We start from the raw sequence: 13,217 nt of genomic DNA, 5'->3' as shown, positions 1-13,217 counted from the left end.
TGTGCCACTGCTGTTATCTTATGAAATATATATTGCATGTGCTTGTAAAATATTATACTGAATTCATTCTGACCTAACTGAAAGACTGATAATATGTTTGAGGTTAAAACAGACTCTCTTACAAAATACTATGATAAAACACATTTCAGTAAAAAACGGGCTATATCTTCTCTAACAACATAACTATAAGTAACAGGATTTCCAATGCAAACACGGATCATGGTGAGGTGCCTGAGGATTGACAATATGCATGGATAGTGCCCACTGTATAAAGGCCAGGAGACAACAGTGAGTGTTCAAACTACAAAGGTATAACTTTGTTGAGTTTATCTAGCAAGTTGTATGGGATAATAATGACTGAGAGGGTGAAGACCATGGAGAACAGAGTGGTTTCAGAAGTGGTAGAGGATGTGTGGATTGGGTGTTTGCTTTGAAGAATGTATGTGAGAAATACTTAGAAAAGCAAATGGATTTGTATGTAGCATTTATGGATCTGGAGAAGGCATATGATAGAGTTGATAGAGATGCTCTGTGGAAGGTATTAAGAATATATGGTGTGGGAGGCAAGTTGTTAGAAGCAGTGAAAAGTTTTTATCGAGGAGGTAAGGCATGTGTACGTGTAGGAAGAGAGGAAAGTGATTGGTTCTCAGTGAATGTAGGTTTGCGGCAGGGGTGTGTGATGTCTCCATGGTTGTTTAATTTGTTTATGGATGGGGTTGTTAGGGAGGTAAATGCAAGAGTTTTGGAAAGAGGGGCAAGTATGAAGTCTGTTGGGGATGAGAGAGCTTGGGAAGTGAGTCAGTTGTTGTTCGCTGATGATACAGCGCTGGTGGCTGATTCATGTGAGAAACTGCAGAAGCTGGTGACTGAGTTTGGTAAAGTGTGTGGAAGAAGAAAGTTAAGAGTAAATGTGAATAAGAGCAAGGTTATTAGGTACAGTAGGGTTGAGGGTCAAGTCAATTGGGAGGTGAGTTTGAATGGAGAAAAACTGGAGGAAGTGAAGTGTTTTAGATATCTGGGAGTGGATCTGGCAGCGGATGGAACCATGGAAGCGGAAGTGGATCATAGGTTGGTGAGGGGGCGAGAATTCTGGGGGCCTTGAAGAATGTGTGGAAGTCGAGAACATTATCTCGGAAAGCAAAAATGGGTATGTTTGAGGGAATAGTGGTTCCAACAATGTTGTATGGTTGCGAGGCGTGGGCTATGGATAGAGTTGTGCGCAGGAGGATGGATGTGCTGGAAATGAGATGTTTGAGGACAATGTGTGGTGTGAGGTGGTTTGATCGAGTGAGTAACGTAAGGGTAAGAGAGATGTGTGGAAATAAAAAGAGCGTGGTTGAGAGAGCAGAAGAGGGTGTTTTGAAGTGGTTTGGGCACATGGAGAGAATGAGTGAGGAAAGATTGACCAAGAGGATATATGTGTCGGAGGTGGAGGGAACGAGGAGAAGAGGGAGACCAAATTGGAGGTGGAAAGATGGAGTGAAAAAGATTTTGTGGGATCGGGGCCTGAACATGCAGGAGGGTGAAAGGAGGGCAAGGAATAGAGTGAATTGGAGCGATGTGGTATACAGGGGTTGACGTGCTGTCAGTGGATTGAATCAAGGCATGTGAAGCGTCTGGGGTAAACCATGGAAAGCTGTGTAGGTATGTATATTTGCGTGTGTGGACGTATGTATATACATGTGTATGGGGGGGGGGGTTGGGCCATTTCTTTCGTCTGTTTCCTTGCGCTACCTCGCAAACGCGGGAGACAGCGACAAAGCAAAATAAATAAATAAAATATATATATACATATATATACACACACACAGACATATACATATATGCACATGTACATAATTCATACTGTCTACCCTTATTCATTCCCATCACCATCCCGCCACACATGAAATGACAACCCCTTTCCCCCGCATGTGAATGAGGTAGCGCTAGGAAAAGACAACAAAGGCCACATTCGTTCACACTCAGTCTCTAGCTGTCATGTATAATGCACTGAAACCACAGCTCCCTTTCCACATCCAGGCCCTACACAACTTTCCATGGTTTTCCCCAGATGCTTCACATGCCCTGATTCAATCCATTGACAGCACGTTGACCCCGGTATACCACACCATTCCAATTCACTCCATTCCTTGCACACCTTACACACTCCTGCATGTTCAGGCCCCGATCACTCAAAATCTTTTTCACTCCATCTTTCCACCTCCAATTTGGTCTCCCACTTCTCCTCATTCCCTCCACCTCTGACACATATATCCTCTTGGTCTATCTTTCCTCACTCATTCTATCCATGTGACCAAACCATTTCAAAACACCCTCTTCTGCTCTCTTAACTACACTCTTTTTATTACCACACATCTCTCTTACCCTTTCATTACTTACTCGATCAAACCACCTCACACCACACATTGTCCTCAAACATCTCATTTCCAGCACATCCACCCTCCTCCACACAACTCTAGCTATAGCCCACACCTCGCAACCATATAACATTGCTGGAACCACTATTCCTTCAAACATACCCCATTTTGCTTTCCAAGATAATGTTCTCGACTTCCACACATTTTTCAATGCTCCCAGGACTTTCGTCCCCATCCCCACCCTATGATTCACTTCCGCTTCCATGGTTCCATCCGCTGCCAAATCCACTCCCAGATAACTAAAACACTTTACTTCCTCCAGTTTTTCTCCATTCAAACTTACCTCCCAGTTGACTTGTCCCTCAATCCTACCGTACCTAATAACCTTGCTCTTACTTACATTTACTCTCAACTTTCTTCTTTCACACACTTTACCAAATTCAGTCACCAGCTTCTGCAGTTTCTCACATGAATCCGCCACCAGCGCTGTATCATCAGCAAACAACAACTGACTCACTTCCTAAGCTCTCTCATCCACAACAGACTGCATACTTGCCCCTCTTTCCAAAACTCTTGCATTCACCTCCCTAACAACCCCATCCATAAACAAATTAAACAACTATGGAGACATCATGCACCCCTGCCGCAATCCAACATTCACTGAGAACCAATCACCTTCCTCTCTTCCCGCTCGTACACATGCCTTACATCCTCGATAAAAACTTTTCACTGCCTTCAACAACTTGCCTCCCACACCATATATTCTTAATACCTTCCACAGAGCATCTCTATCAACTTTATCATATGCCTTCTCCAGATCCATATATGCTACATACAAATCCATTTGCTTTTCTAAGTATTTCTCACATACATTCTTCAAAGCAAACACCTGATCCACACATCCTCTACCACTTCTGAAACCACACTGCTCTTCCCCAGTCTGATGCTCTGTACATGCCTTCACCCTCTCAATCAATACCCTCCCATATAATTTCCCAATACTTAAAAACTTATGCCTCTGTAATTTGAGCACTCACTCTTATACCCTTCGCCTTTGTACAATGGCACTATGCAAGCATTCCGCCAATCTTCAGGGACCTCACCATGAGTCATACATACATTAAATAACCTTACCAACCAGTCAACAATACAGTCATCCCCTTTTTTAATAAATTCCACTGCAATACCATCCAAACCCGCTGCCTTGCCGGCTTTCATCTTCCGCAAAACTTTTACCATCTCTACTCTGTTTACCAAATCATTCTCCCTAACCCTCTCACTTTGCACACCACCTCGACCAAAACACCCTATATCTCCCACTCTACATCATCAAACACATTCAACAAATCTTCAAAATACTCACTCCATCTCCATCTCACATCACCACTACTTGTTATCATCTCCCCATTAGCCCCCTTCACTGAAGTTCCCATTTGTTCCCTTGTCTTACGCACTTTATTTACCTCCTTCCAAAACGTCTTTTTATTCTCCCTAAAATGTAATGATACTCTCTCACCCCAACTCTCATTTGCCCTCTTTTTCACCTCATGCACCTTTCTCTTGACCTCCTGCCTCTTTCTTTTACACATCTCCCACTCATTTGCATTATTTCCCTGCAAAAATCGTCCAAATGCCTCTCTCTTCTCTTTCACTAATAATCTTACTTCTTCATCCCACCACTCACTACCCTTTCTAATCTGCCCACCTCCCATGCTTCTCATGCCACAAGCATCTTTTGCACAAGCCATCACTGCTTCCCTAAATACATCCCATTCCTCCCCCACTCCCCTTACGTCCTTTGTTCTCACCTTTTTCCATTCTGTATTCAGTCACTCCTGGTACTTCCTCACACAAGTCTCCTTCCCAAGCTCGCTCACTCTCACCACTCTCTTCACCCCAACATTCTCTCTTCTTTTCTGAAAACCTCTACAAATCTTCACCTTCACCTCCACAAGATAATGATCAGACATCCCTCCAGTTGCACCTCTCAGCACATTAACATCCAAAAGTCTCTCTTTCGCGTGCCTATCAATTAACACGTAATCCAATAACGCTCTCTGGCCATCTCTCCTACTTACATACGTATACTTTTGTATATCTCTTTTTAAACCAGGTATTCCCAATCACCAGTCCTTTTTCAGCACATAAATCTACAAGCTCTTCACCATTTCCATTTACAACACTGAACACCCCATGTATACTAATTATTCCCTCAACCGCCACATTACTCACCTTTGCATTCAAATCGCCCATCACTATAACCCGGTCTCGTGCATCAAAACCACTAACACACTCATTCAGCTGCTCCCAAAACACGTGCCTCTCATGATCTTTCTTCTCATGCCCAGGTGCATATGCACCAATAATCACCCATCTCTCTCCATCAACTTTCAGTTTTACCCATATCAATCTAGAGTTTACTTTCTTACACTCTATCTCATACTCCCACCACTCCTGTTTCAGGAGTAGTGCTACTCCTTCCCTTGCTCTTGTCCTCTCACTAACCCCTGACTTTATTCCCAAGACATTCCCGAACCACTCTTCCCCTTTACCCTTGAGCTTCCTTTCACTCAGAGCCAAAACATCCAGGTTCCTCTCCTCAAACATACTACCTATCTCTCCATTTTCTCATCTTGGTTACATCCACACACATTTAGACACCCCAATCTGAGCCTTCGAGGAGGATGAGCACTCCCCGCGTGACTCCTTCTTCTGTTTCCCCTTTTAGAAAGTTAAAATACAAGGAGGGGAGGGTTTCTAGCCCCCCACTCCCGTCCCCTTTAGTCACCTTCTATGACACGTGAGGAATGCGTGGGAAGTATTCTTTCTCCCCTATCCCCAGGGATAGGGGAGACAGCGACAAAGCAAAATAAATAAATAAAATATATATATACATATATATCATCTGGAATCTTCTCACTTCAAAGGAGGCCATCATATCCCTATTACCAGATGCAGCACAACCTTGAAGCTGCAAGAGCTTTCTAAAAGGGTTCCTGGGATTATATAACTAATAAACAGAATTTAGGCACATTGCAGCAGGACCTGTGGAGTGGATCACCTACCTTGTTAGGCTTGTTGGTGGATGGAGGACACTGTGGACCACGACCATTACAGAAGGAGGAGTCTCGGCAGCCATTGTCATCACGACACTTGTCACCCACCCTCAGGCGGCAGTCATGTGTGCAGCAGGGACCCTGCAAGGAATGTGCCACTGCTGTTATCTTATGAAATATATATTGCATGTGCTTGTAAAATATTATACTGAATTCATTCTGACCTAACTGAAAGACTGATAATATGTTTGAGGTTAAAACAGACTCTCTTACAAAATACTATGATAAAACACATTTCAGTAAAAAACGGGCTATATCTTCCTCTAACAACATAACTATAAGTAACAGGATTTCCAATGCAAACACGGATCATGGTGAGGTGCCTGAGGATTGACAATATGCATGGATAGTGCCACTGTATAAAGGCCAGGAGACAACAGTGAGTGTTCAAACTACAAAGGTATAACTTTGTTGAGTTTATCTAGCAAGTTGTATGGGATAATAATGACTGAGAGGGTGAAGACCAAGGAGGAACAGAGTGGTTTCAGAAGTGGTAGAGGATGTGTGGATTGGGTGTTTGCTTTGAAGAATGTGTGAGAAATATTAAAAGAAACAAAAGGGTCTGTATGTGGCATTTATGGATCTGAGATAGCATATGATAGGGTTGATAGAGGTCGTCTTGTGGAAGGTCTTACGAATATATGGTGTGGAAGGAAAGCTGCTAAAATCAATGGTAAAATTTTACATGGGATGTAAAGCATGTGTAAGAATAGGAAGAAAGGAGAATGACTGGTTCCAAATAAAGAATGGCCTGCAGAATGGGTGTGTGATGTCATCAAGGCAATTTAACTTGTTTATGGATGGGGTGGTGAGGGAGGTAAATAAAGTCTTGGAGAGAGCAACAAGTATGCAGTCTGTGAGGGATGAGAAAACTGAGGAGTGAGTCAGTTGCTGTTTGCTTATGACTTAGCACTGGTGGTAGATTTAAGTAAGCATCTGCTGAAGGAGGTGGCTGATTTTGCAAGTGTGTGAAGGAGGAAATTAAGAGTAAAACAAGGTTATTAGGTCTAGTAGGGTAAGGGACAGGTTTGTTGGGTTGTGAGTTTGAATGAAGAAAATATGGAGGAAGTAAAGCATTTTCGACAACTAGGAATGGATATGCAGCAAATGGAACCAGGGACAGAGAGGTGAGTGGATGAGGGGGAAAAGGCTTTAGAAAAATTAAAGAATGTGTGAAAAATGAGGATGTTATCTGGGAGAGGAGAATGGGTAAGTCTAAGGTATAGTTGTTCCAAAAATGTTATATAAATGTGAGGGTGGATGAGTTGGAAATTAAATGTTTAAGGAAAATAGGTGGTTTGAATAAGCTAGTAATAAAGGCTTGGATAGGGGTGTAGTAATAATAATAAAAAAAAAAAGTGTAGCTGAGAAAGCTGAAATGGGTGTGCTTAAATGGTCTAGACATACTGACAGAATTAAATAATGAAAGGAATAAAAAGAGGATATATATATGTCCGTTTCCCATTTTAGAAAGTTAATACAAGGAGGGGAGGAAACAGAAGAAGGAGTCACGCGGGGAGTGCTCATCCTCCTCGAAGGCTCAGAGTGGGGTGCCTAAATGTGTGTGGATGTAACCAAGATGTGAAAAAAGGAGAGATAGGTAGTATGTTTGAGGAGAGGAACCTGGATGTTTTGGCTCTGAGTGAAACGAAGCTCAAGGGTAAAGGGGAAGAGTGGTTTGGGAATGTCTGGGGAGTAAAGTCAGGGGTTAGTGAGAGGACAAGAGCAAGGGAAGGAGTAGCAATACTCCTGAAACAGGAGTTGTGGGAGTATGTGATAGAATGTAAGAAAGTAAATTCTCGATTAATATGGGTAAAACTGAAAGTTGATGGAGAGAGGTGGGTGATTATTGGTGCATATGCACCTGGGCATGAGAAGAAAGATCATGAGAGGCAAGTGTTTTGGGAGCAGCTGAATGAGTGTGTTAGTGGTATTGATGCACGAGACCGGGTTATAGTGATGGGTGATTTGAATGCAAAGGTGAGTAATGTGGCAGTTGAGGGAATAATTGGTATACATGGGGTGTTCAGTGTTGTAAATGGAAATGGTGAAGAGCTTGTAGATTTATGTGCTGAAAAAGGACTGATGATTGGGAATACCTGGTTTAAAAAGCGAGATATACATAAGTATACTTATGTAAGTAGGAGAGATGGCCAGAGAGCGTTATTGGATTACGTGTTAATTGACAGGCGCGCGAAAGAGAGACTTTTGGATGTTAATGTGCTGAGAGGTGCAACTGGAGGGATGTCTGATCATTATCTGGTGGAGGCTAAGGTGAAGATTTGTATGGGTTTTCAGAAAAGAAGAGTGAATGTTGGGGTGAAGAGGACGGTGAGAGTAAGTGAGCTTGGGAAGGAGACCTGTGTGAGGAAGTACCCGGAGAGACTGAGTACAGAATGGAAAAAGGTGAGAACAATGGAAGTAAGGGGAGTGGGGGAGGAATGGGATGTATTTAGGGAATCAGTGATGGATTGCGCAAAAGATGCTTGTGGCATGAGAAGAGTGGGAGGTGGGTTGATTAGAAAGGGTAGTGAGTGGTGGGATGAAGAAGTACGAGTATTAGTGAAAGAGAAGAGAGAGGCATTTGGACGATTTTTGCAGGGAAAAAATGCAATTGAGTGGGAGATGTATAAAAGAAAGAGACAGGAGGTCAAGAGAAAGGTGCAAGAGGTGAAAAAAAGGGCAAATGAGAGTTGGGGTGCGAGAGTATCATTAAATTTTAGGGAGAATAAAAAGATGTTCTGGAAGGAGGTAAATAAAGTGCGTAAGACAAGGGAGCAAATGGGAACTTCAGTGAAGGGCGCAAATGGGGAGATGATAACAAGTAGTGGTGATGTGAGAAGGAGATGGAGTGAGTATTTTGAAGGTTTGTTGAATGTGTTTGATGACAGAGTGGCAGATATAGGGTGTTTTGGTCGAGGTGGTGTGCAAAGTGAGAGGGTTAGGGAAAATGATTTGGTAAACAGAGAAGAGGTAGTGAAAGCTTTGCGGAAGATGAAAGCCGGTAAGGCAGCAGGTTTGGATGGTACTGCAGTGGAATTTATTAAGAAAGGGGGTGACTGTATTGTTGACTGGTTGGTAAGGTTATTTAATGTATGTATGACTCATGGTGAGGTGCCTGAGGATTGGCGGAATGCGTGCATAGTGCCATTGTACAAAGGCAAAGGGGATAAGAGTGAGTGCTCAAATTACAGAGGTATAAGTTTGTTGAGTATTCCTGGTAAATTATATGGGAGGGTATTGATTGAGAGGGTGAAGGCATGTACAGAGCATCAGATTGGGGAAGAGCAGTGTGGTTTCAGAAGTGGTAGAGGATGTGTGGATCAGGTGTTTGCTTTGAAGAATGTATGTGAGAAATACTTAGAAAAGCAAATGGATTTGTATGTAGCATTTATGGATCTGGAGAAGGCATATGATAGAGTTGATAGAGATGCTCTGTGGAAGGTATTAAGAATATATGGTGTGGGAGGCAAGTTGTTAGAAGCAGTGAAAAGTTTTTATCGAGGAGGTAAGGCATGTGTACGTGTAGGAAGAGAGGAAAGTGATTGGTTCTCAGTGAATGTAGGTTTGCGGCAGGGGTGTGTGATGTCTCCATGGTTGTTTAATTTGTTTATGGATGGGGTTGTTAGGGAGGTAAATGCAAGAGTTTTGGAAAGAGGGGCAAGTATGAAGTCTGTTGGGGATGAGAGAGCTTGGGAAGTGAGTCAGTTGTTGTTCGCTGATGATACAGCACTGGTGGCTGATTCATGTGAGAAACTACAGAAGCTGGTGACTGAGTTTGGTAAAGTGTGTGGAAGAAGAAAGTTAAGAGTAAATGTGAATAAGAGCAAGGTTATTAGGTACAGTAGGGTTGAGGGTCAAGTCAATTGGGAGGTGAGTTTGAATGGAGAAAAACTGGAGGAAGTGAAGTGTTTTAGATATCTGGGAGTGGATCTGGCAGCGGATGGAACCATGGAAGCGGAAGTGGATCATAGGGTGGGGGAGGGGGCGAAAATTCTGGGGGCCTTGAAGAATGTGTGGAAGTCGAGAACATTATCTCGGAAAGCAAAAATGGGTATGTTTGAAGGAATAGTGGTTCCAACAATGTTGTATGGTTGCGAGGCGTGGGCTATGGATAGAGTTGTGCGCAGGAGGATGGATGTGCTGGAAATGAGATGTTTGAGGACAATGTGTGGTGTGAGGTGGTTTGATCGAGTGAGTAACGTAAGGGTAAGAGAGATGTGTGGAAATAAAAAGAGCGTGGTTGAGAGAGCAGAAGAGGGTGTTTTGAAGTGGTTTGGGCACATGGAGAGAATGAGTGAGGAAAGATTGACCAAGAGGATATATGTGTCGGACGTGGAGGGAACGAGGAGAAGAGGGAGACCAAATTGGAGGTGGAAAGATGGAGTGAAAAAGATTTTGTGGGATCGGGGCCTGAACATGCAGGAGGGTGAAAGGAGGGCAAGGAATAGAGTGAATTGGAGCGATGTGGTATACCGGGGTTGACGTGCTGTCAGTGGATTGAATCAAGGCATGTGAAGCGTCTGGGGTAAACCATGGAAAGCTGTGTAGGTATGTATATTTGCGTGTGTGGACGTATGTATATACATGTGTATGGGGGTGGGTTGGGCCATTTCTTTCGTCTGTTTCCTTGCGCTACCTCGCAAACGCGGGAGACAGCGACAAAGTATAAGTATAATAATAATATATGTCCGAAGTGGAGGAGGACAAAGAGGAGGGAGAGACAAAACTGCAGATGGAGGAATAAAAGGAAAGGATTTTGAGTGAAAAGGAGGGTAAAAGGCAAGCACAGGATAGAGTGAACTGGAATGATGTGGTGTACAGAGGGTTAACATGCTGTCAATGGACTGAACCAGGGTGTGTGAAGAAGCCAGGGGAAACCACAGAAAGGTATTTGGGGCCTAGTTGTGGACAAGGGGCTATGATTTTGGTGCACTGCACATAACAGCTAGAGAATGGACACATGCAACCAAACAGTAGCATGTTTTTCATGTTCTTCTATTAATGAAAATGGACCCTGAGTCTAACTTATGACAAACACAGAGTACATACCATCGCAAAAATAAAATGATGACCATGGATATGGCTGATACCTATAAAGTAGAAGATGTCTCACCTGTGATGGGGAGCAGACCTTACTGGGTCTCAGGGTGCAAGGGGTCTGGCCCTTCTTGGGATTGTTTTTCATGGGGTAGCAACAGGCTTCATCACAGTCCTCCTCCCACCCGCAATCACACTCCTCACCAACTTCCACCACACCATTGCCACAGATAGCTTTCTGAGGCTGGGTGAAGCAGCCCTTGGCATCCCGTGCCTTGGAGTTGAGTACACTGTTGATCTGTCTCAGCGAGCATGGTGAAAACTTGTTGTTGTTCCGCTTGTCACCAGATGTCGCTCTGTTGCCAAAATGGAACAAGACCCATGTGAAAATGACTCTTAATGAATGTGAAAGCCTCTGTGAGGCATTTGCTTCAATGCATGTTTTTTAAGGTAAGGGGACATATCATTTCTATCTAGTACATTATTGGCAAAACCATATAGTAGCAGCTTAAATAGTACATTCATTTCATCATTATTCTGAATTGGTCACTGAACATCTGATGTTAACTCACTTCAAATGCAACAACTGAGGTATAATAAAAGCTACCAAAACAAGTCAAAATATGGCATAGTATCAAAATATGTCATCCATTACAAAAGATATACCAAATAGAGCAAAAGAAGCATTCAAAATGCATCTAAATAATATAAAACAGCCATTCAGAACTATCAATTATAATTAAGCATTACCACAGACATAATAAGCACATAATAAACATGAAATGATCCCTGTCCTTACCTGACAAACACGACAAAGTCCCTCTACCTACCTGAAAAACAAAACAGAGCCTCTCTCCTTAACTTAAAAAAAAATTCTACCTACATAAAACAAATAAGACAGCATCTCTCCTTGCCCAACAAATATGACAAAAGCCCTTCTCCCAACCAGACAAACATAACACAACCCCTCTCCCTACCTAGCAAACATGATGTAGTTGCCATCCTCTCCCCCAGGTGTACAGCGGGTGTCAGACTCAGGGTCATGAGGGCTGCCAAAGTTGTGGCCTATCTCATGAGCAAGGGTGACATGGCTAACGGCAGGGGGAACATGCTTGCCATAGTTTAGCAGAGTCACAATGCCTGTATTGAGACTCTGAAAGGGGTAAGCAAAAATATTAGGTCCATTAAGGGCTTTGGGGAGATGGAGTGGGAAGGAGGGTGAAGTGTTGGGGTATTATGTACATGACTGCTCTTTAGCGGGTTATATGCAGAGTGAGTGAAGCAGTGCAGTTCCTAGAGGAGGATGTGGTGTTGACATACTCTCAATGTGCAGTGTGTGTCTGAAGTATATCTGTGTTGGGTGTAATGGAGTGTGGGAAATACATGTACATTACTTTGGACTAAAGAACAAAGTAATTGTGACAAGAGATGAGAGTTTGCAACTCTTCATTATTAACAAAAGATGTTTCAGTACTGCTAGGGAATCCACAAGGCACCCCTAACACATCATTACATTATGTTAAAAATATGTGCAGGAATGCCAGCTGTCTGGCGTACCTTGAGGCTTCCGCGATAATGGCCATTTTTCTCACACACTCCCCCAGCATTCTTCAGGTCTCCCGTCCAGGCCAGCCCCAGGGTCCCACCTTCAAAGTCCCTGTGAGAGGAAAAACATGTTGGCTTCTATCTTGTAATACAATATCTAGGGGGTTGGGAAGATATTAAAGCTCTTCAAATTTTTAACTGACATGGAAATTAAACCTTTCAAATCTTATCAAGATTAAAACTAGTGGGCTTAATAAACGAATTAACCATTTTAATAATGTCTATAATTTATCAAAATGATTACTAATTTGTTTATCAAGCCCACTAGTTGGTAATATATCAAATTCTAGCATTATGAACAATGGAGACTTACTTAACAAGCTTAATGGTATCCAAGCTGATTTTGATTTCAAACTGGTAAGTTTTGATGTTTCATCCTTGTTCACAAAAGTTACAATTGATGACCTCCTAGAATATCTGGTTGATGACTTAGATAAGCTTGGTTTTCTGTGTTTATTGAGTTGCTAAAATTGTGTATGAAAGACTGTGTATCTTAATTCAATGGAGAACATTATGTTCAGAAATTCAGTATGGAGATGGATAACCCTCTTTCACCAGTATTAAGTAATCTTTACATGGAATTTTTTGAAACAAAATTACTAAGGGACATCTAATCCTCTAAGGCAATCTGGTTTAGGTATGTAGATGTTCTTTTGTGTTTGGCCAACAAACAAAAATTTACAAACATTTCTCCCTTTACTTAACAATTAGTACCTTCTATCAAATTTACTCTGAAAGTGGTATATAATGTTCTTTTATACTTAACTGCCATCTCCCACGTTAGCGAGGTAGCACAAGGAAACAGACGAAGAATGGCCCAACCCACCCACATATACATGTATATACATAAACGCCCACACATGCACATATACATACATATATATTTCACCGTATACATACATATTCAATCTTTCCTCACTCATCCTCTCCATGTGCCCAAACCACTTTAAAAGGATGAGTGAGGAAAGATTGACCAAGAGGATATATGTGTCGGAGGTGGAGGGAGCAAGGAGAAGAGGGAGACCAAATTGGAGGTGGAAAGATGGAGTGAAAAAGATTTTGTGTGATCGGGGCCTGAACATGCAGGAGGGTGAAA

The 13,217-nt window shown here is 42.5% G+C and overlaps 1 protein-coding gene across 4 annotated transcripts in view; it reads right to left on the bottom strand.

Moving 5' to 3' along the window:
• The window catches only part of LOC139765712 (disintegrin and metalloproteinase domain-containing protein 10-like), a 310,501-nt gene that overhangs the window by 28,168 nt on the left and 269,116 nt on the right, over nucleotides 1-13,217 (bottom strand). For all 4 annotated transcript variants that reach the window (XM_071693501.1, XM_071693502.1, XM_071693499.1 and 1 more), the window contains 4 exons: nucleotides 12,074-12,173; nucleotides 11,494-11,669; nucleotides 10,593-10,872; nucleotides 5,426-5,557 (listed from right to left, as the gene is read on the bottom strand). In XM_071693501.1, coding sequence (XP_071549602.1) covers nucleotides 5,426-5,557; nucleotides 10,593-10,872; nucleotides 11,494-11,669; nucleotides 12,074-12,173 — 688 coding nt within the window. The remainder of the gene's footprint in view (nucleotides 1-5,425; nucleotides 5,558-10,592; nucleotides 10,873-11,493; nucleotides 11,670-12,073; nucleotides 12,174-13,217) is intronic.

This window comes from Panulirus ornatus, chromosome 55, assembly GCF_036320965.1.
Source record: "Panulirus ornatus isolate Po-2019 chromosome 55, ASM3632096v1, whole genome shotgun sequence".
NCBI classification, from domain to species: domain Eukaryota; kingdom Metazoa; phylum Arthropoda; class Malacostraca; order Decapoda; family Palinuridae; genus Panulirus; species Panulirus ornatus.
The sequence above is the reverse complement of the archived record's forward strand: the minus strand, read 5'-3'. Positions and strand labels throughout refer to the sequence as shown.